The sequence below is a fragment of the Pongo pygmaeus genome, chromosome 10, assembly GCF_028885625.2.
Source record: "Pongo pygmaeus isolate AG05252 chromosome 10, NHGRI_mPonPyg2-v2.0_pri, whole genome shotgun sequence".
Lineage (NCBI taxonomy): Eukaryota > Metazoa > Chordata > Mammalia > Primates > Hominidae > Pongo > Pongo pygmaeus.
In genome coordinates this window covers 1999546-2019732 of record NC_072383.2, presented here as the reverse complement: position 1 = coordinate 2019732, position 20187 = coordinate 1999546, and the positions used below count along the sequence as shown (strand labels likewise).

General features: G+C 40.0%; 1 protein-coding gene across 5 annotated transcripts in view; it reads left to right on the top strand.

Annotated features, from left to right (window-relative positions):
• The window catches only part of DCP1B (decapping mRNA 1B), a 63845-nt gene that overhangs the window by 35239 nt on the left and 8419 nt on the right, over window positions 1-20187 (top strand). For all 5 annotated transcript variants that reach the window (XR_010127749.1, XM_054443602.2, XM_054443603.2 and 2 more), the window contains exons 4-8: window positions 1401-1467; window positions 3619-3754; window positions 12571-12699; window positions 14843-15700; window positions 18807-19055. Coding sequence is in view for 4 of the 5 variants with exons in the window: in XM_054443602.2 (XP_054299577.1) it covers window positions 1401-1467; window positions 3619-3754; window positions 12571-12699; window positions 14843-15700; window positions 18807-19055 (1439 nt within the window). In the remaining variant the exon portion in view is untranslated. The remainder of the gene's footprint in view (window positions 1-1400; window positions 1468-3618; window positions 3755-12570; window positions 12700-14842; window positions 15701-18806; window positions 19056-20187) is intronic.

Here is a 20187-nt window from a genome sequence, read left to right as displayed (position 1 = left end):
AAAATAGCACTATAAAGACATTTCTTGTACCTTTTGATGTCTGAATCATTACTGACAAGAAGCAGAAATGCCATGCCCAGACATTGGTCAGGTAAGAGGGGAAAAAAAGATGCAGTTAGAATATCACAGCTGTTTTAACAGCAAAATACTATTAATATAATTATGTGTTTGGAAAGTTTGAATTTAAAGTCTTTTTTCCCTTTTAAAAACATGTTTTGTTGATTTTCATTGCCCTATCATAACATTGTTGCTATTTTCAGTGAAGATTTTTTAAATGTGTATGTAGTTAATGCATTACTTAGATGATTAATGCCATCAGATCCTCAACTAGATATTTATAAATATCTTTTGGAGCTGTTTCAGCCTTTGCTATAAAAATGATATAGATAGGCACATACTAAAGTGTACAACTTATTTGAACATTATTGAATGAATCAATAGCAGGTATATTATGTCACAGTTTCTTTCATTACTAAATGATGAAATCATAGTCATATCTAATCTTTCAGCAGTTGTAAATTTTCTGTACCATTTTGAAGCCAGAGATTTATTATTAAATTTTATTTTTTCCAGTAGCCTATCCCTAACTTACAGCTTACAAGCCAATTTCTCAGTTAACATGTTCCTGAGAGAAGGAGAAGGGGAGGGAGGCTTCTAGGCATAATTTGAGTATCAGGTTTCTGAATATTTAAAAATAAAGATGAAATGTGTTTATGAAATGTGCAAATGGAGTGTAGAAACAATGATATCTCGAAGCCAGGAAGTTTAGAAATTGTGATTTCATTTTCAATCTGTATTCATTTGCTTAAGAAGATTTTACCAAATGCCTATTGTGTTCAGGTGCTATATTTTTAAGCAGAACACAGTTTATTCGATATGTGTGGGTGCGTGTCTTTGCACAAAACCACCACAGATTTCTCTGTGGACTTAAATTTTGATGCTTTTTTTTTTTTTTTTTTTGAGACAGAGTTTCGCTCTTTTCATCCAGGCTGGAGTCCAATGGCGCGATCTTGGCTCACAGCAACCTCCACCTCCCAGGTTCAAGCGATTCTCCTGCCTCTGCATCCCGAGTAGCTGGGATTATGGGCGCCCGCCACCAGGCCTGGCTAATTTTTTTTGTATTTTTAGTAGAGATGGGGTTTCACCATGTTGGCCAGGCTGGTCTTGAACGCCTGACCTCAGGTGATCCCAAAGTACTGGGATTACAAGCGTGAGCCACTGTGCCTGGCTCGATGCTGTATTTTTAAGCTTTAACCCCAATGATTGCTTTTATTTATTCAATAATTATTGAATAAATCAATTTAACACATAGATTATTAAGTGTTTAAGATGGAAAGGAGATTTTTTTCTATTTTGTAGTTTTGAAGACGCTCATAATTTGTTTGATGTGTTTTTTGCAGTGTCCATCTATGGAATTTGGTTTTATGATAAGGAAGAATGCCAAAGAATTGCAGAGCTTATGAAAAAGTAAGTACTAAAAGGCTAAATATTTTTCAGGACCTGGTGCTTTAGTTTGTATTTCTAAGTGTATGTAACTATACTCAGTCTTAACAGAATATATCTCCCACAGCAGTCCTTTTCACAGTGGTTAGGCAGACATTTAGTATTAATTAATAAATGAAAAACAGACGTAAGAACAACTTGCCGCGTTTTCACTACATAATATTTATCATCTAGAATGACTCATTTTTTCATGTGTATGAAATATATATGAATTGTTCCAGATGGCAATTTTCTTTAATATTTTCATTTGTAAATTAGCAATTTTTTGCTTTGAAAAGTTATCAATATGCCTGTTGGTAAAAAGAACATTCAGAGCCATCCTAAAAGTCTGCTCCAGATTCTGTAAAATCTTTCATTTCCTTCCTCCCCCAAATGCTTTCCTTTAACTGTGTATACATGTTTGTGGGAGCTCAGAATTTCCTCCCATGTCTCAGACACTGAGTTAAGGTAGTCTTTATTTTCTGTCTCCTTAGAAATTGCTGAGTTACTATTAGCTTAGTGATCAGTCGACTGTGTCTCTCTTCCTTGTTACTGGTCTCTTTCTTTTAATCTTATGATACCTTGTGATTTGTCCCATTCTGCATTTTGGGCAACTTTAAAATTGCTGTCTGACTTTCCCACTCTTGGCTTCCCTGATTGCATTGAAAGAGGAGGGCTTGCTCTCTGCTCTGCAATTGGTTGACTGATCAGTTTTTGAGCCCAGGGCTGCTCACTGTGAGGCAGTTATTTCCCTGCCATTTATGGGGATGGGAAGAGCCTCAGAGTGAGATGAGTTTCCTGCACGTGCTGTGTCACAGCCTGGGACTGGACTCAGCCAAGCACATAGGATGGCTGCTGCCACATGGGTATGACACTGTAGCTCTGTGTGCAAAAGAATCAATCCTCACTTTTAAATCCTGGGGCAATGAAATGACTAGAAAGTGACCTCACGGAAATGAAAAACAGGGAGCACCTTTTAAGAAATGAGATAGATTCCTGAAAGTCTAGCGAGAGATAGCTAATTTTAGGTAACTAGTTCAAGGTGCAGATGGTGATTAAGTGTATTCAGACTGGTATTACCACCATAACAACTAGTTCCTAGAACATTCGTGTTACTGTAAATTGTGCAGTGGATAATAATAATAGGATTTCATACAGATTAAAAAATACCCTGTAGCTCAGCCAAGAGGCCATGTTAAAATTGTCAGCATTCTGCAGTAATTACCTAACAGCTCGGGCAGGAAATTGATTATTTACTAGCAATAAGCAGCTGATTTGTGCGGATTCAGACCCCCTCCCCAGTTAGAATTAAGTCTCTCAGTAAGTACTCAGATCTTTGTTACCATAAACTTCATGGCAATAGTAAGAATGTGAGCTGAAAGTCACAGCACATAAAGGGAAAGTATATTTTCCTCAACATCACCTAGCAGCATATAGGAGCAATCTGGTCTCTCTTCTGTATTGTTTTCCAGGCAACAGAAGAATTCCTCGTTGCTCTAAGTGGTTTTTTAAATGGCCCCTCTTCTCCAAGTTAGAATGGAATCTTTACCATGTTTTGAAACTGCCAGAGAGCTATAGGATTTGAGTTGCCAGAATCAACCTTGCCTTGACTTCAAGGCAGTCTGTAAAGTAGGGGGTTCTTTCCTTAGTATTTCAGAACTCTAAATTGGGTTTCCTTAGCAACTAATGAGAGCATCCTTTAGAATGCACTGTGTGAGGAGTTGGCAAACTCTTCTCAAAGGGACCAGAGAGTGAGTATTTTAGGCTTTGCAGTCCATAGGATTTCTGTTCCAGCTATAGAATTCTGCCCTTGTAACGCAAAAGCAGCCATAAACAACACGTAAACAAAAGAGCATGGCTGTGTTGAGCTTGGCTGTGTTTGTGACTTTCTTTACAAAGACAGGTGGTGGGCTGGACTTGGCCCGCAGGTTTGCTGACCCCTACCCTAGATTCATCTGTGTAGTCAGTGAATTCAGGACCTCAACTCTCATTTTTCTCCTTTAAATTCCTAAGCAAGCTTATTTCTAATATGGTTGTAACAGGATGAAAACAACTAGGTGAGAATTGGGATGGTTTTAAACATTGTTTGTGTTGAATTGGTTTTTCTTGTGTGGATTTTCCCCTCTGTTTTTCTAGCCTAACTCAGTATGAACAGTTGAAAGCCCATCAGGGAACTGGAGCAGGAATTTCCCCAATGATCCTCAATTCAGGAGAGGGCAAAGAAGTAGATATTTTACGAATGCTCATCAAGGCCAAAGACGAATACACAAAGGTGAGTGTTTGCCCTTCCTTGTGATACATACACACTTCAGTTCCGCAGTGGGAATATTCTTGTTTAGCAAGACTAGGTGCTGTGGGTGCTGTTCCTTACACCAAACAAAATTATATTATAAATAAAAAATCTTTATTTGTAATATAGATTTTTTATAAGCTAAAGAAAACTGTTTGCCTTTAAGTGGATTAAAAAATAGCCTGAAAAATCAGTAGCCTTCATATATACAATAGCCTTCATATATACAACTTGTAGTAAGTCTTGTAGACTTACTGCAAGACCCCAATTTACAGTAGCAACAAATGAATATAAAATTGTTTGCAATAAAATTCACGAGAAATGGGCAAAACCTATATACAGAAAATGTTTAAAAACTCCTGAAAGGCATAAAAATAGACTTGAACAAATGGAAATATACGCCCTGTTGTTGGATAAGAAGGTTCAACATAAAGCTCTTAGAAAAAAATCTCTACATTTAAGGTGATCGCTAAATAAATACCACTGGTTTCTTTTCCCCTCCCCTCCCCACTTCTCCCTTACTCTCTGATCTAGACAAGTTGAGTGTAAGGCTCATGGGAAGAAATATGCAAGAAAGAATAGCTGGGAAAATCCTGGCAAAGAAGAGTGATATTAGTAGGGGTTGGAGATCGGGGAGATGAGTGGGAGGATGGAGCGAGCTCTCCCTGATTTTAAAACATTGAAGTCTAAACATTTCAAACAGTATGGTGTTGATGGTGTTGATACCTAACAGCCTGATAGACCAATGGGACAGATTTAAGATTCTAAGTCTAGGATTAAATCCAATTGTACATGAAATCTAGGATATGATAAAGATGATAATCTCAAGTCAGCTATTTGAGTGAATTCCTAAATAAATGTTGTTGGGGCAACTGGTAGCCATTTTTAAAAATACAAAATTGAGTCTGTACCTTACAGCGTACACCAGGATAAATTCCAAATGTATTAGAAATTTAAATGTAAAAATATAATGATTCAAGTACCAGAAGAAAATCTGTATGGATTTCTTTATAATCTAGGAAAAGAGAAATCTTTCAATTATGCCTTAAAACCCAAAAGCAATTAATTAAACTACATAAAAATAAAAAACATTTTACAAGGTTTAAATACAACACGAGCAAATAGAAAGATACAAAAACAACTGAGAAAAAAATTGTTTACACCAGAATAACAGGAAGGTTATTTCATGAAGAGCTCCTAAAAATTAAGAAGTACAAGATTAACACTAGAAAAATGGGCAAAAAATAAAATTTTTTAAAAATTATAGTATTTGGAAACTAGCTGAAATAAATGTATGTAATTGAATATCATATTGTCACATAATTACTTAGAAAAAAATTAAAGTGACTTCAAAACCCGCTGCTTGAACTGAACACTCTTAGTGGGTTATATTTTAAGGACAAAAAGAATTGCAAGAAATTATAAACTTCATTCATTGGTTTTATTGTTTGTAGTAATGTTGGCATTTTAATTTTTCTACTGTTGGCATTGTAATTTTTCTACTGTTGTGGATATAATAAATACAAAATTAGATAAACGTGGTTGGAACCAAAACCTTAGTGTAAGGGGAAAAAAATCAAATCTAATAAGTTAAAACTATGTAAGATTGAGTGGAAATATCAGAATTAGTTCATGTTTTGTTTCTTAGGTATAGACACAAAAAATAGAGTTTCTCACTCTTGCCCTGAAAGGACATAAAAATAAAAGTTACTAACTCAGTAGCAGTAAGCATCTATATCACCCAGATTGTTATTTCTAAATATTACTTCCTTCCAAAAGGTGTCAGGGCTCTTCACAGAAATTTCTGATTCCGGGTCTGGAATAGTAAAACCAATAGGGTCATGTGAAAGGGCACAGAAATCAGCTTCAAGGACACTGACCAGAGCATCAAATTTAACATCAACAGGAATGACTACAATGAATTAAAACATATTGAACGTATAAAAATCTATGAGTTCATGGTAATGAGAAAGAGAACAAGCAAACCAAACATATAAAACAAAGCAAAATAATTATTAGTTATCCATTTGAAGGTGCTAAGGCACCAACTCCTTCCTCTGAAAATTGATAATTAATGGGAATGAATTAAGCTTTTATCCTGCCTGCCCTAAAGGGACTATATCTCAGAGTAATCAAACAGCCCTGGTCAATGAGGGAGAGCTCTTCTCTACCAGAGAATTCCAGCTAGTACATGTGGAGGGAATAATAGAACTTAAAGACACTCTGCTTAAATTAATTGACTCAGGCAGTGATCATCAGTAATATTAATGTTATGGGAAAGGTTGATAGAAACTTGACAGTGGAAGGATCAGGCTGCCTCCTCCTGAACCCCACTGATTATCATCATTAAAAGTTAGATAACCAGATTCTCTGGCTTCCTAATGTGATAAGATGTCAAATGTACAGCACCATCTTGAAATATTCTTGCCCAAAGAGTTGATCCTGAATCTCATTAAGCCTTGAGCTCTTTTTAGTTTACAGAAAGTGAAAGTGGGTGGGGAGTGAGGGGAGACCAGGTAGAAAAACAAATTAAATGATGCTATGGGGAAGCAATCAGAAAAATCCTGAATGAAGTGGCACATATAGGCAGTTCGACAAGTTTCTTTAACATGCCTTTGCCTTGACTGTGAGCTTCTTGAGTACAAAGAACATCCTTTATTCACTTTTATATCCCTTATTGTCTTCAAAGTGCTTAGCATATGATGAGTGTTAAATAATGGCTATTGAATGAAGGAAGGAATATGAATGTGAATGAGCCACAGTTTAATTATCCTTCTATTGTATGGCCTGGACAGAGATGCCTTAATCTCAGCTTCAGACAGTAACAACTATTTCTGTATTCATTTTGTGTTTTTTTAATTCTTCAAAAGTCATTAAAAAATATATTATGATGACTTGGCAACTAGTTGAATAATTAGTTATACTTTATTAATTATACTATATTATGCACACTAAAGATTAATCTTCAAAAGGTGACATTTCTGCCCTCTAGGAACTTAATGTTCTGTGAAGACAGTGTAACAATGGTAAATAAATAATAAATACAAATATTGAACAAAATTATTTTCCTTTCTTTCCCTCCCTCCTCTCAACACACACATACCTTGTATTGTTTCTGTTTTTTATCTTCTATATGTTATAATGTTTTGACATCTTAAAATCCTTTCTGGCTGGGGAGACTGCCCCTCCTATGACCAGCCAGTTTTCAGAGATAGCAAAGGGCTTAGCCAGGAGCATGCCTTTAATATGCACACTAACCAATCCTGAGCCATACATATCTCCTCATCTCTGGCCTGTACAATATTCCTCTGCCTTAATCATCCCAGGGCCAGGTACCCAGCAACTGGGGACCACTCATACAGTTTAGAGCCTGCTGGAGTTATTCAAACTGGCCAATCTTAACCTGTTTACCATGCCCTGCCTTGCCTTTCTTGAGGAAATTCAGTAAACGCTGTAGCCTACGCCTTCCCCTTGCTGCTGACACCCTGAGGCTTCCGCATGTGGCCCTGTGCAGCGTGGCATGCCTCTTGTCTCCAGGACCTGTGAGTATAATAAACTTTGTTTTCCTGAGACTCTCCTGTGTCTCCTCTCTGGCCTCACGTGAGTGACCATCACGTAAAAGAACAGCACACACATTCTCTGTCTCTCCCAGAAGCACTCATATACGGTTCTGGAGATTTAATTTAGGCCATCACTTTATACTGTGCCTATGTCTTGGAATATTTTTCCCCTTACTTTATTTACCCTTCAGAATTTACATATCCTTTAAGGCTTAGTAAAAATGACACTTTTTACATGGAGTTTTCCCAGATCTCTTCAGTCAAATTAATTATTCTTCCATGTGAACTCAGTCTATTACTATTTAAAACTTATTTTGTTCTTCCTCATTTATTACATTAAGTCAACTTCTCCCAGTACACTGTAAACTGGTTGAAGTTAAAACAATGTTCTGTTCATCTTTATGCCCTCACAGATTTGTTATAATGTTGACATGAAGTGCAGACACTTAATTCGTGTATAGAAGGTGCTTCTCTGTAAAAATCAAATATGTGTTGTTATATGTGTAATGTCAGTTGCTCCAACTGTGAGATAAATAATAGAGGAAATTATTTCTTCTTCCATTAACAGCCAGATGTTGTGATACAGTGTACCAGGACACCTGCATGATCACGCTACTTTCCTAGTCTGCGTTTTTCTTGGTTTGTCATTGCCCAGTACAGGAACCCTTAGAGTCTTCAAGCCTTCCCTAAGATGGCCTCAGATTGTTCTTCTAACCCTACTACCCTCTACAAATATTTGAAACTTCTGCCAAACAGAATACTCATTTTGCTTCCTAAGAGTGCTTTCATGCCTTTTCTCATACTGTTCCCACCCCTTCTTCACCCATCAAAATATGATCCGGCTTTCAGGGCCTGTTTCAGATGTTCTTTTTCCATCGCCTTATTTTTGGCCTGCCTAACTAGGTGTGCATGCACCCTGCTAGCTGCCAGTGCCTTATGTTTGGAAGGAGCATTCCATCGCCTTCTTACATTCATGTTGTCTCTGCACTCACACACAGATATTTCAGAAAATGTGGAGACCCTGAGTAAAGTGATTCTGAGACAGAAGAAAGGGGGTGAAATGGAAAGGTAGTGAGAGAGAAGGAAAACAGAATTTTTCTTCAGAGTTCTTGTTGGGAAGTGAGTCTCCGTTACTTAAAGTGTTCAAGAAGAGATTGAACGGTTACATATTGGTGATGTGATAAAAGAATTTGGCTTGTGTTGGATAAGTATTAAACTAAAAGACTTCTGAGATGCTTTTCAATGCTAGACTTACTTTTTTTGAAGTTTTCTTTTTTAAATTATTTTTAATGAAAAATTAAAATTGTACGTATTTATGGTATACAACATGATATTTTGATATACATATATATTATAGGATGCCTAAATCAAGCTAATTAACACATGTATTACCTCACATATTTATCATTTTTGTGTGGCAAAAATAGTTAAAATCTACTCTTTTAGCAACTTTCAGTATACAATATATTACTACTAACTGTAGTCATCATGATGTACAATAAATCTCCTGAACTTATTCCTCCTGTCTAATTGAAAGTTTGCATCCTTTGACCAACATCTCCAAAATCCTCCTACCCCCAGCCTCCGGCAACTACCAGCCTACTGTGCTTCAATGGGTTCAGCTTCTCTGGATTTCATGTAGGAGTGAAATCATGCAGTACTTGCCTTTCTGTGCCTGGTTTATTTCACCTAATATAATGTCCTCCAAGTTCATCCATGTTGTTGCAAATGACAGAACTTCCTTCTTTTTTAAGGCTGAATAGTATTCTGTTATGTTTATACACCACATTTTCTTTATCCATTCATTCATTGATGAACACTTAGGTTTATTCCATATATTGGCTATTGTAATGTTGCGGTGAACACAGGAATACAGCTATCTCTTCAACATACTGATTTCATTTTCCCTGGATATAGACCCAGAAATGGGATTCTTCGATCATGTGGTAGTTCTATTTCTAATTTTTTGAGGAGCCAACATAATTTTTTTTTTTTTTTTTTTTTTTTTTGAGACAGAGTCTTGCTCTGTCACCAGGCTGGAGTGCAGTGGAGCAATCTTGGCTCACGGCAAGCTCCACCTCCTGGGTTCATGCCATTCTCCTACCTCAGCCTCCCGAGTAGCTGGGACTACAGGCGCCCGCCACCACGCCCGGCTAATTTTTTTGTATTTTTAGTAGAGACGGGGTTTCACCGTGTTAGCCAGGATGGTCTCAATCTGCTGACCTCGTGATCCGCCTGCCTCAGCCTCACAAAGTGCTGGGATTACAGGCGTGAACCACTGCGCCTGGCCCAACATGCTATTTTCCATAATAGCTATGCTAACTAATATTCCCACCAACAGTATACAAGGATTTCCTTTTCTGTACATCCTTGCCACCAGTTATGTTTTGCCTTTTTGATGGTAGACATTCTACCAGGTTTCAGGTGATATTTCACTGTGGTTTTAATTTGCATTTCCCTGATGATTAGCGATGTCGGGCATTTTTCATATACCTGTTGGCCACATGTATGTCTTTTGAAAAATGTCCACTCAGGCCCTTTGTCTATTTTTTGATCAGAAAATTTGTTTTCTTTTCTTACTGTTGAGTTGTTTGAGTTCCTTATCTATTTTGGACATTAATCTCTTATCATATGTATGGTGTACAGGTATTTTCCTCCGCTCCATAGGTCATCTCTTCACTCTGTTGTTTCCTTTGCTGTGCAAAATCCTTTTGGTTGGATGTAATCCCGTTTGTCTCTTTTGCTTTTGTTGCCTATCCTTAGGGTCACATCAAAAAAATCATTGCCCAGATCGATGTTAGGGAGCTTTTCTCCTGTTTTCTTCCAGTAGGTTTATAGTTTCAGGCCTTATGTTTAAGTCTCTCTAGAATTCTTAAATTTGTGAACATCCCAAGAAGTGGAAGTAGGAAAATGTCGAGCTATCAGTATATATGATATTGGTAAAGTGAAGTCTGTCTAGTTTACAGGAGGTTAATAAAATAATTTGAAAACTTATTTTGGCTGAAATTTTGTGCATTCTCTTTTGAGAAATAACTTTCCGTGAATCTGCTTTAAAGTAGAAAAGATGTTAATTTGCATTTCATCTCTTTTTATCTCCGCCCTATTCAGTTTCTAGTTGAGATGCAAGTGAACAATAAAATAACCAAATTTTAGTAAGAACAAGAGCCAGGACCAGAAATGATCTACAGGCTGCATAGTTAGGCTTGGAGTATTCAGAAGTGGACTATTTGTGTTTTGTGGTTTAAGACAAGAATTATTGGCTCTTTTCTGGATATAGCTGTGAGTTATTTATGAAATTATAGAAATTTTTTTTGTTGAATGATAAAATTCAAAGGAATATAAAAAGAAAAATCACCAATAATCCGATAACCCAAAGATAGAAACTTTTTACACTTTTATTGTATTTTGTTTCAGACATCTCTCTTGGCATAAATACATACATTTATGTATGTATGTGTTTGTGTGTGATTAAAACTGGATTATATGACATACTTTTTGGGGTTTTATTGTATTTTAACCTCAGCATCCAATAGAGGAAGTTTTTGAAGTTTTAAAGAAATGCCTCAGGTTCTCTGTGAAGAATCCATTATATGCTTTTTCAAAAACTGTTTTTTCCCCCAGGATTTTAAAGATATTTAGGTCGGGAAAATCACAGAAAATTAAACAACTGGAAAATGAGCTACAAACTACTGAGGTGGATGATTAATTTTGTGCACTCTGATAAGAGGGAGCAATTGTTACATAAAAGCAAGGCTTTGTAGGTAGGCGGTTGTAGTGACACAGAAAACAGCTTCTGGAGATAACATTTTAACTAGGAAAAGCTATCAGGTTATTCATATCAACAGACAAAGCATCCTCTTAGCCCATATGGATATGGGCATAGGGAAGCTGGGAAAAAATCTGCTTTTCTTTGCCGGAAATTCAGTGTGTCTGAACATAAAAAAAGAAGAAATACAGAAAGGGTCATTCAAAGAAAGTAAGCATTCACGTTCTTTTAAATAGCGAGACTTTTCATGCCAAAATTGTGTAAGGGATTATATGTTAGCCTGTATTCTTTTCTTATCTTGGTTATCCATGACTTGGGAAAGCCAAGCCAGTTGGTCCATGCCGCCATACGCTCATTCACCTAAGAAGAATTGGAAATAACACTTTATGACTTATAAGGTGATTTCGCATCCCACATAATACTTGTGCTAAATATACAAATTATTGATAGAATGCCTGGAGGAAAAGAATCTTTTGTATGGTTAACCTCACATACAGTGCATACAGTGGTAATAGATGCCACACCCCTAGATCATTGGATTAGAAAATACACATTGATAACTGTAAAACACATTGGGAATGTTGGGTTCCTGAGGGACAAGATTGTGTTTATATTTCATTTCATGTCAGGTGTGGAATGTTTTGGGGCCTGAGGCCTTGGCTGTACAGTGGAAACTAATGATGCTTCAGAGTCTGTAGTACAGAAAGCAGCATTTTATATTGTTTTATTTAGTGCTTTAGCAAACTAGACACCAGTATCATTGCCATGCTCTTTTTGTTATGAATCCTACTGTGTTAGCAATTGCATGGTTGGTTAGATTAATGTATGATAATGAGTCAGTGTTGGAAATGATGAGATTTGTCTCTTGTCTCTTTCTCTACAAAATTCTAATTTGTAGTAAGTAGCTCAGAACGCTCAGATTTGAATTACTCTGTTTATGCAAGAAGTCACTTATTAAATAAAGATGATGTTAGTAATTTTTAAATCAGTGGTTTGAGTCAGCTTTTTGGTTTGTAGACCAAAGAAGGTTTAGTTGCTTTGATGAAATGTACTCAACTACTCTCCAATTTTAAGACAACTGCTTAAATTGTCCAGACATGTTATTTAAGGAATGGTTTCTATATTTGTTTATCATTGAAAGGCATTAGACTATATATATTTAAATGTATAGTCAATATATTAAGCACAGAGCCTTTCAATTATACAGGTGTCTTAAGAACCCCTGGTCCTGGAGGCTGGTGGTGTTAGTAATATTTAGAGCACTGAATTGTCCAACTAAGAAAAATTAAATTTGAACTTGATTTATACTCAAACATAGCTCTTAGAGAAATTTAAGGGATTTTCCTTTGTGCATGAAAATCTATCAAAAACACAGCCATCTACCAATTAGATAAGAAGTAAAAAGGTAGTCTTTTAAGAAGACTAAAGCTTTTCTAAGCCAAAAATGAGGTGATTTTTTTTTTCTATTTCAGTGTAAAACCTGTTCTGAGCCAAAAAAGATAACCAGTTCCTCTGCCATCTATGACAATCCAAATCTCATCAAACCAATTCCAGTGAAACCCAGTGAAAACCAGCAACAGCGTATACCTCAGCCCAACCAGGTACGGAGTCCTCTGCTTGTCATATTCAGTGTGTCTCTAGAATTCTTAAAGAACTTTGACCCAGAATATAGTCAGGGGAGGGCCTGGTGTTGTTGAAGAATGCTTTCAGGTAAACCCAAGAAAGTGGGATTTCAAAATACAGATTTTTTCATTATTAATAACTTACTCTTCCTAGAAGAGGGTTAAAGTTTTTACTTTTGGCATATACCACATTCTGTGCTAATCTCTTGTGAACTTGAACTCCTTAAAAGATAATGTATTTTTTAAAAAACAACAAGCCAGCACAGTGGCTCAAGCCTGTAATCCCAGCACTTTGGGAGGCCGAGGCAAGAGGATCACTTGAGGCGAGAGGGTCACTTGAGGCCAGAAGTTTGAGAGCAGCCTCGGCAACATAGTGAGACTCCATCTCTACAAGAAAATTAGCCAGGCATGATGGCGTGCACCTATAGTGCTAGCTGCTCTGGAGGCTGAGGCGGGAGGATCCCTTGAGCTTAGGAGTTTGAGGCAACAGTGAGCTATGGAATGTGCCACTGCACTCCAGCCTGGGCAAGAAAGCATGTCTCAGAAAACAAAAACAAACAAAAAAGCACCCTAGAAAACTAATAACATTGTCAGAGATGACAGAAACATTACCCATTGAGTCCATATTCTTCTGGGGTGGGTGGTTTCCCAAGGCTACCTGGGAGAACAACCACTAAGGAAACAAAATTGATTTGAACACTTCTGAGCACCTCCTCTGTGCCAGACGCAGTGCTAGCACGATAGACTGGGGTAGCTGCTGCAGAGAGCTCAGAGTCTAAAGGAGTGGTATAAAATTCCTCTTTAGACATGATGACTTGTCACTGTATTTGCAATCTAAATTAGAAATACTACAGCAGCTTTTGTATTAGTATATATATATATACTTCAGAATAGTACAGCAATGACAAAAATTGTCAATCTGTAGGTCCCATTAATGATTGTAAATATAACATTGTTGTGTCATTTGATCACGACTATGACTAATTAAAAAGATTTTCTTAAAGGAATTAGTTTAAATCAGTTTTGAAAATGAACATGGAGCCAAAAGACATAAGACTAGTAATGAAAATCTTATATTGAATTTTTAAAGAAAAGAAGTCTTTTCTAATTTTTTAGCTTTCTTTTTGTTGCTTGTTTTATGGAAAGTTTTTATTATATTTTAATAGCGAGACCTGAATATGTTGACTTTAAAATGAAGCTCTTGTTTTTTTTTCTTTACTCTTTTTTTTTTTGAGACAGGTTTCATTCCTGTTACCCGGGCTGGAGTGCAGTGGCACCATCTCAGCTCACTGCAACTTGTGTCTCCTGGGCTCAAGCGATCCTCCCACCTCAGCCTCCCAAGTAGCTGGGACTACAGGCGTGTGCTGCCACATCTGGCAATTTCTGTATTTTTTGTAGAGATGGGGTTTTGCCATGTTGCCCAGGCTGGTCTTGAACTCCTTAGCTCAAGCAGTCTGCCTGCCTTGGCCTCCCAAAGTGCAGGAATTACAGGCATGAGCCACTGTGCCTGGCCTCGTGTTTTCTCAGTGCAACAATGCAGAAAGCAACAGAAGTAAAGAGCAGGAAGGAAGTAGCTTTGTAACTGGCTGCGCCAAGGTAGATTTTATGTATCCAAGGACTTTTTAAATTCTACCAGTATATATTTGAAAGGATCAAGTTAGATTAAAAGTCTTCCGTTACTTTCCAGCCCTAGATTTCCATAATTCTGTGAAAAACTACTAGAAATTCTGAAATGCTTATATTCCTTTGTATTCTCATATTACTCTGCAGGCTTAGATGGGCTTCCTATTGAAGAGATTGTTTATTTTTTTAGTGCGTATAATTTCCTACCAAGGTGGTTCCCAATCTGTGAAACCCCAGGCCCTTGAAGATCTTATACCTGTTTTATCAGTCAACAGATACTAAAATATAATAACTGTTTTGGGGGTGCAAGGGGAGCATGCTGTGAAAATTTCTGACATTAAAAAGGGGATCTCATTTTTCAAGTTTATTATTATTTTTCATTCTCTCTAAACAATCCTTTGTAAATAGAATAAGTCATCAGATAAGTTATATTTCATAGCACTTCCTCATATAACCAAATTGTTTGTAGACTTATGTCAGATATCTTTATTTTTTCCAGACCTTAGACTCTGAACCCCAACACTTATCCTTGACAGCTCTGTTTGGGAAGCAAGACAAAGCTACATGTCAGGAAACTGTGGAGCCTCCGCAGACTCTCCACCACCAGCAGCAGCAGCAGCAGCAGCAGCAAGAGAAACTTCCAATTAGGCAGGGGGTTGTGCGCTCCCTGTCCTATGAGGAACCCAGAAGACACTCACCCCCCATTGAGAAGCAGCTCTGTCCAGCCATTCAGAAACTCATGGTCAGGAGCGCAGACCTCCACCCATTGTCAGAGCTGCCTGAAAACCGGCCTTGTGAAAATGGCAGTACCCATTCTGCGGGAGAATTTTTTACAGGACCTGTCCAGCCAGGGTCTCCTCACAACATTGGGACTTCTCGTGGTGTACAAAATGCTTCCAGAACTCAGAACCTGTTTGAGAAACTTCAGAGTACCCCAGGGGCAGCAAACAAGTGTGACCCTAGTACACCAGCACCTGCCAGCTCAGCTGCCCTGAACCGCAGCAGAGCTCCCACTTCTGTCACCCCTCAGGCTCCAGGAAAGGGTCTGGCTCAGCCACCACAGGCCTATTTCAATGGCTCCCTTCCACCTCAGGCTCATGGAAGAGAACAGTCCACACTCCCAAGACAAACACTCCCCATCTCTGGTAATCAGACTGGCAGTTCTGGAGTGATCTCCCCTCAAGAGTTACTGAAGAAGCTTCAGATTGTGCAGCAGGAGCAGCAGCTGCATGCCTCTAACCGGCCAGCCTTGGCTGCTAAGTTTCCTGTGCTCAGTCAGAGCTCTGGAACAGGGAAACCCTTGGAATCCTGGATCAACAAGACATCCAGCACAGAACAGCAGACTCCTTTTTTCCAGGTAAATATGTACCAGGGGCAAAATAAAACAGCCTGGGCAGCATAGCAAGACCCTGTCCCTACCAAAAAAAAAAAAACCTTGCCAGGCTTGTTATCACACGCCTATAGCCCCAGCTACTGGGGAGGCTGAGGTGGGAGGATCCCTTGAGCTCAAGAGGCGGAGGTTACAGTGAGCCATGATCATGCCACTGCACTCCAGCCTGGGTGACAGAGCGAGACCCAGTCTGTTAAGAAAAAAAAAGACAGACAAACAAAAAGGTATTACTGTAATGCAGTGAAATGTAGAGTCTACTTCTGTGCTCTAGGGACCAATGTGTCACGTACATTTCTGTTTGGAGCAGGATGCCGGAAGCCACCTCCGTGCATCTTGATTGCCTGAACTTTCTACCTGGAAGGAGAATCTTCACTTTGGTTAACAATCTGAGAACTTCCCCCCACCCAAGAGCATTTACTTGTAGAGTTAAATCTTCATAATATTAGGAGGTCTGAAGACCAACACAGACATGGGAGAAAACCGTAATTTTTGACTGTAGGAACTTAGTATGGTCTGCCTTGAAATCACTCTGGAATGCCAAGCATCTGACCTCCTCTTGTTTTTCAGTCCACAGTAAATTATTGTTTATTCACTTATTTAGTAAATATTTTTGAGCACTTACTACATGTCAGGCATTGTCTACATGTGGGTACATAATGATGAAGAAAACAGACTCCTTACCCACAGCCCATGCTGTAGGTTCTTGAAATAAACAAAAAACAGCCTATTTCCTCCTGAAAGGTGCAGCCAGTTTTTGTCTTTCTCTGTATCGTCAGTATAGCCTACTGTAGACCAGGAGAGGTTTGCGTGCCACCCACCTCCACCCCCACACAAACTGCCAGAGAGGGAAAATATGACAGTTTTTAGAAAGATTTAGAAAGATTCTCTCCTTTAGGGAAGATGCTTCTCCATGTCCATCACTGACTTGGGACAGTGAGGAAACCACAAGCTATTGATCATCTGCGTGTGGGTAACATCTGAAGATCTGACACTGAATTGTTTTCCCTTTGGATTGGAACACATTCATTGAAAGTACATTGAGTTTAAAAATTGGAAAGTTCTCCGTGTGTATCACATATATCATCACTGGCCCTTTGTCATGTTTTGTTATGTACCTTTTTTTTGTTTTTTGAGATGGAGTTTCACTCTTGTCGCCCAGGCTGGAGTACAATGGTGCGATCTCGGCTCACTACAACCTCCACCTCCCAGGTTCAAGTGATTCTGCTGCCTCAGCCTCCCGAGTAGCAGGGATTACAGGCATCTGCCACCACACCCAGCTAATTTTTTGTATTTTTTTAGTAGAGACGGAGTGTTACCATGTTGGCCAGGCTGGTCTTGAACTCCTGACCTCAGGTGATCCACCCACCTCGGGCTTCCAAAGTGCTGGGATGATAGTCGTGAGCCACTGCATCTGGCCTGTTATGTAACTTATAACAGTTTCTCAAAAATCTTTCACTTTTGGCTGGGCATGGTGACTCGTGCCTGTAATCCCAGCACTTTGGGAGGTTAAGACGGAAGAATCGCTTGAACCCTGAAGTTTCAGACCAGCCTGGGCAACATAATGAGACCCTGTCTCTACAAGAATTTTTTGTTTTTAATTAGCCAGGTATGGTGGCACGCCACTGTGGTTCCAGCTACTTGGGAGACTGAAGTGGGAAGATTGCTTGAGCCCAAGAGGTTGAGGCTGCAGTCAGCCATGTTCGCACCACTGCACTCCAGCCTGGACAGTAGAGTGAGACCTTGTCTCAAAACAAAAAATTCAGTTTTTTGAAAACAAAGATCTTAGGCATGTACCAAAAGTCTTTGTGAGCCCCTGAGTCAAAGTGTTCTCATTTATTATTAACATCCCAAATCTGAGTACCGACTGCTATAGAAACAATATTTATAACTCCCACTCCCCCTCATTTCAGTGTTATTGTCCCTCTTTTAAAAATGTCTGCTTTTTTCCTCTTTGATGATTTGGAATTAGAAGCATGGGATGAATTTAGTCTGACTTAAATTTCTGATGTACAACTCCTTTGACTTTTCAGTGCTCACAAATATCAAGAGCCGAGTGAGAAAGGCAAGCATTTCAGCAGCCCACGCTGTGCTCAGAATGCTTGACTCCTCCTCCGGGAGCATCACTGCTCAGCACCGCTCCTTGAAATGTCATGTAGGGACAAGTTAAAAGAAACAGCCTGCCTTCCTCTAGGCCAGCTTTTGCTCAAAGAGACGCTAAGGGATTGATTATAAAATTACAGCAACTTCTAGCTTGCTGGCCTCCATGCCTCCCTCTTAGGAGTTCTTTTGGGGAGTTTGGAGGCTGATAAATAACATTCTTTTTCTTCCCTGAGTTAGAAGCAAATGATAGCTGTAGGAGTCAGTCAGATAAGGATCAAAATGTCGCTTGCATAACTGAAAGGGCTGTTAGAAAACTTGGTTTCAGGTCTGTTTGCCAAGGGAGTTAGACTCCATAGACAGGCTCTGGCAGGGCTGAGCAACAGGCAGCCCAGGTCAGCCCAAACACATCAGCTGCGGAAGCTGAAGATGAGGGCTCTCTGCAGGCAGGCAGATCCTGCCAGGGAAGGACGCAGAAGGGGTGGACCCACACATCACTCTCCCTCCCACTGAGAAGTGAGTGAGGCTGCAGGAGGGGTGGGGAATTGCTCTCACAGCACCTCCTGTGCTCTGGGATCAGGAGGGGAAATGGGTAGGCCCCTAACAAGGGTGGCAGCTCACATAGGTTGTGAGACCTTTAGGTCAGGGTCATGGACAGCCAGGTCTAAGGAAAAGGTCAGTAGTCCTAAATGCACTTGCCAAATACCGGTAGCCTGAAAAATAAGCTATCACCCAGAGGCCAAGCTTCATATGCAGTGGGAACGATAGTCACCACAGCAGACGGTACCAGAGCTGCTCAGTGATGCTGAAGGAAGGTGCATGGAGTAGTGGAGCAAGAATCAGTTTCCCATAAACTTTTCTCAGCTGGGGAAGCTGTGGACAGGGAATGCTTAGACCACCCATATTAGCCACTGCAAGCTGTCATGCCATGAGCTGCTCCTGAACCCCGCTCTCTGTGTGTATTTGCTGTGAGCAGGTCATCTCACCTCAGCGCATCCCTGCTACAGCAGCTCCTTCTCTGCTCATGTCCCCCATGGTGTTCGCACAACCCACCTCCATCCCACCAAAGGAAAGGGAGAGCGGCCTCTTGCCTGTGGGAGGCCAGGAGCCACCTGCTGCTGCCACCAGCCTCCTCCTGCCTATACAGAGCCCGGAGCCCTCCATGATCACCAGCAGCCCACTCACCAAGCTCCAGCTCCAGGAGGCACTGCTGTACCTCATTCAGGTAAGTGGGCATGTCGTCTCCCTTTGCACCTGACCACGCCTGTTGGCCTCCTGGCTGCAACTATGAGATAAAGACTCAGCCAAGGCCTGCTTAGCTTCCGTGAGAATAACAGGTGTGTGTAACAACTCATCCTGACCCCAGCGGCTTCTGTGCTCAGTTAGCTAGGTGTTATTTATAATACCAAGTGTGGCTTTGGGTGTCTCAGCTCTTCAAGGATTTTGTAATTTGAAGGACTGTCTAAGGCCTCCAAGCTATCACCTGTCAGAAGAGAAGGAAGCATATGCTGGGGATTAAGCAGTCCCTGAGACAACCCTGGGTGCTGGGGGCCCAGACAGAAAACTCACCATTGGGAAGTAGAGGTGGGAGCAGTCCTGGGCAAGGGGCCGTCTGTTGAGTGGGGAACAGGCCACTGAGCGAGTGGAAAACAGGGGGGGAGGCAAATAATGGCCATGGCTGCTACAGGTATGTTTTACAAGTCATTTTGAAACCTGCTCATTAGGACGGGATGGAGTGACAGGACTCCTTGTGAGCTGCTAGCCTCACTTGCCTGTGAAATTATGAAATAATAATGAGTGCTGTAATAGCTAACACTCCACAGAGCTGGTGCCGGGCCCTATTTTAAGTGCTACACACAAGCATATTAACTCATTCACTCCTTACACAACAACCCTGTTATTTTTCCCATTCTACAGACAAGGAAACTGAGGCTGAGCAACTGGTCTGAGGCACAGAGCTCATACATAAGCAGGGCTGGGATGCCCCCAGCCTGGCCCCCGAGTGCCGCTTCCCACGTACTCTCCCGTGGGCCATGCTTACCACATGAATGTTAGCAGGGACCAGCCTCCGGAGAACATTGAGCACAGGCGCCCTAGCAAAGCACACCCAAGAAATCAATGGCAGTCCTTGAAAAGTGGAACATGTGTAGCCAGACAGACTTCAGACATCCCAGTTAACATATTTAGGTGTCTTTCTGGTAGATAATCTTTAAGAAAAGTTGTGTAGTACTTCGCTTAAGCATCAGATGGCCTTTAGAGAGCAGGCCAGCCCTTCTGCCCTTGTCTTATCCTACTTAAAAAGACAGTAGTCTCAATTAGTACAGCATTTTTAAAAAGGTTCCATGTTGGCCGGGCGC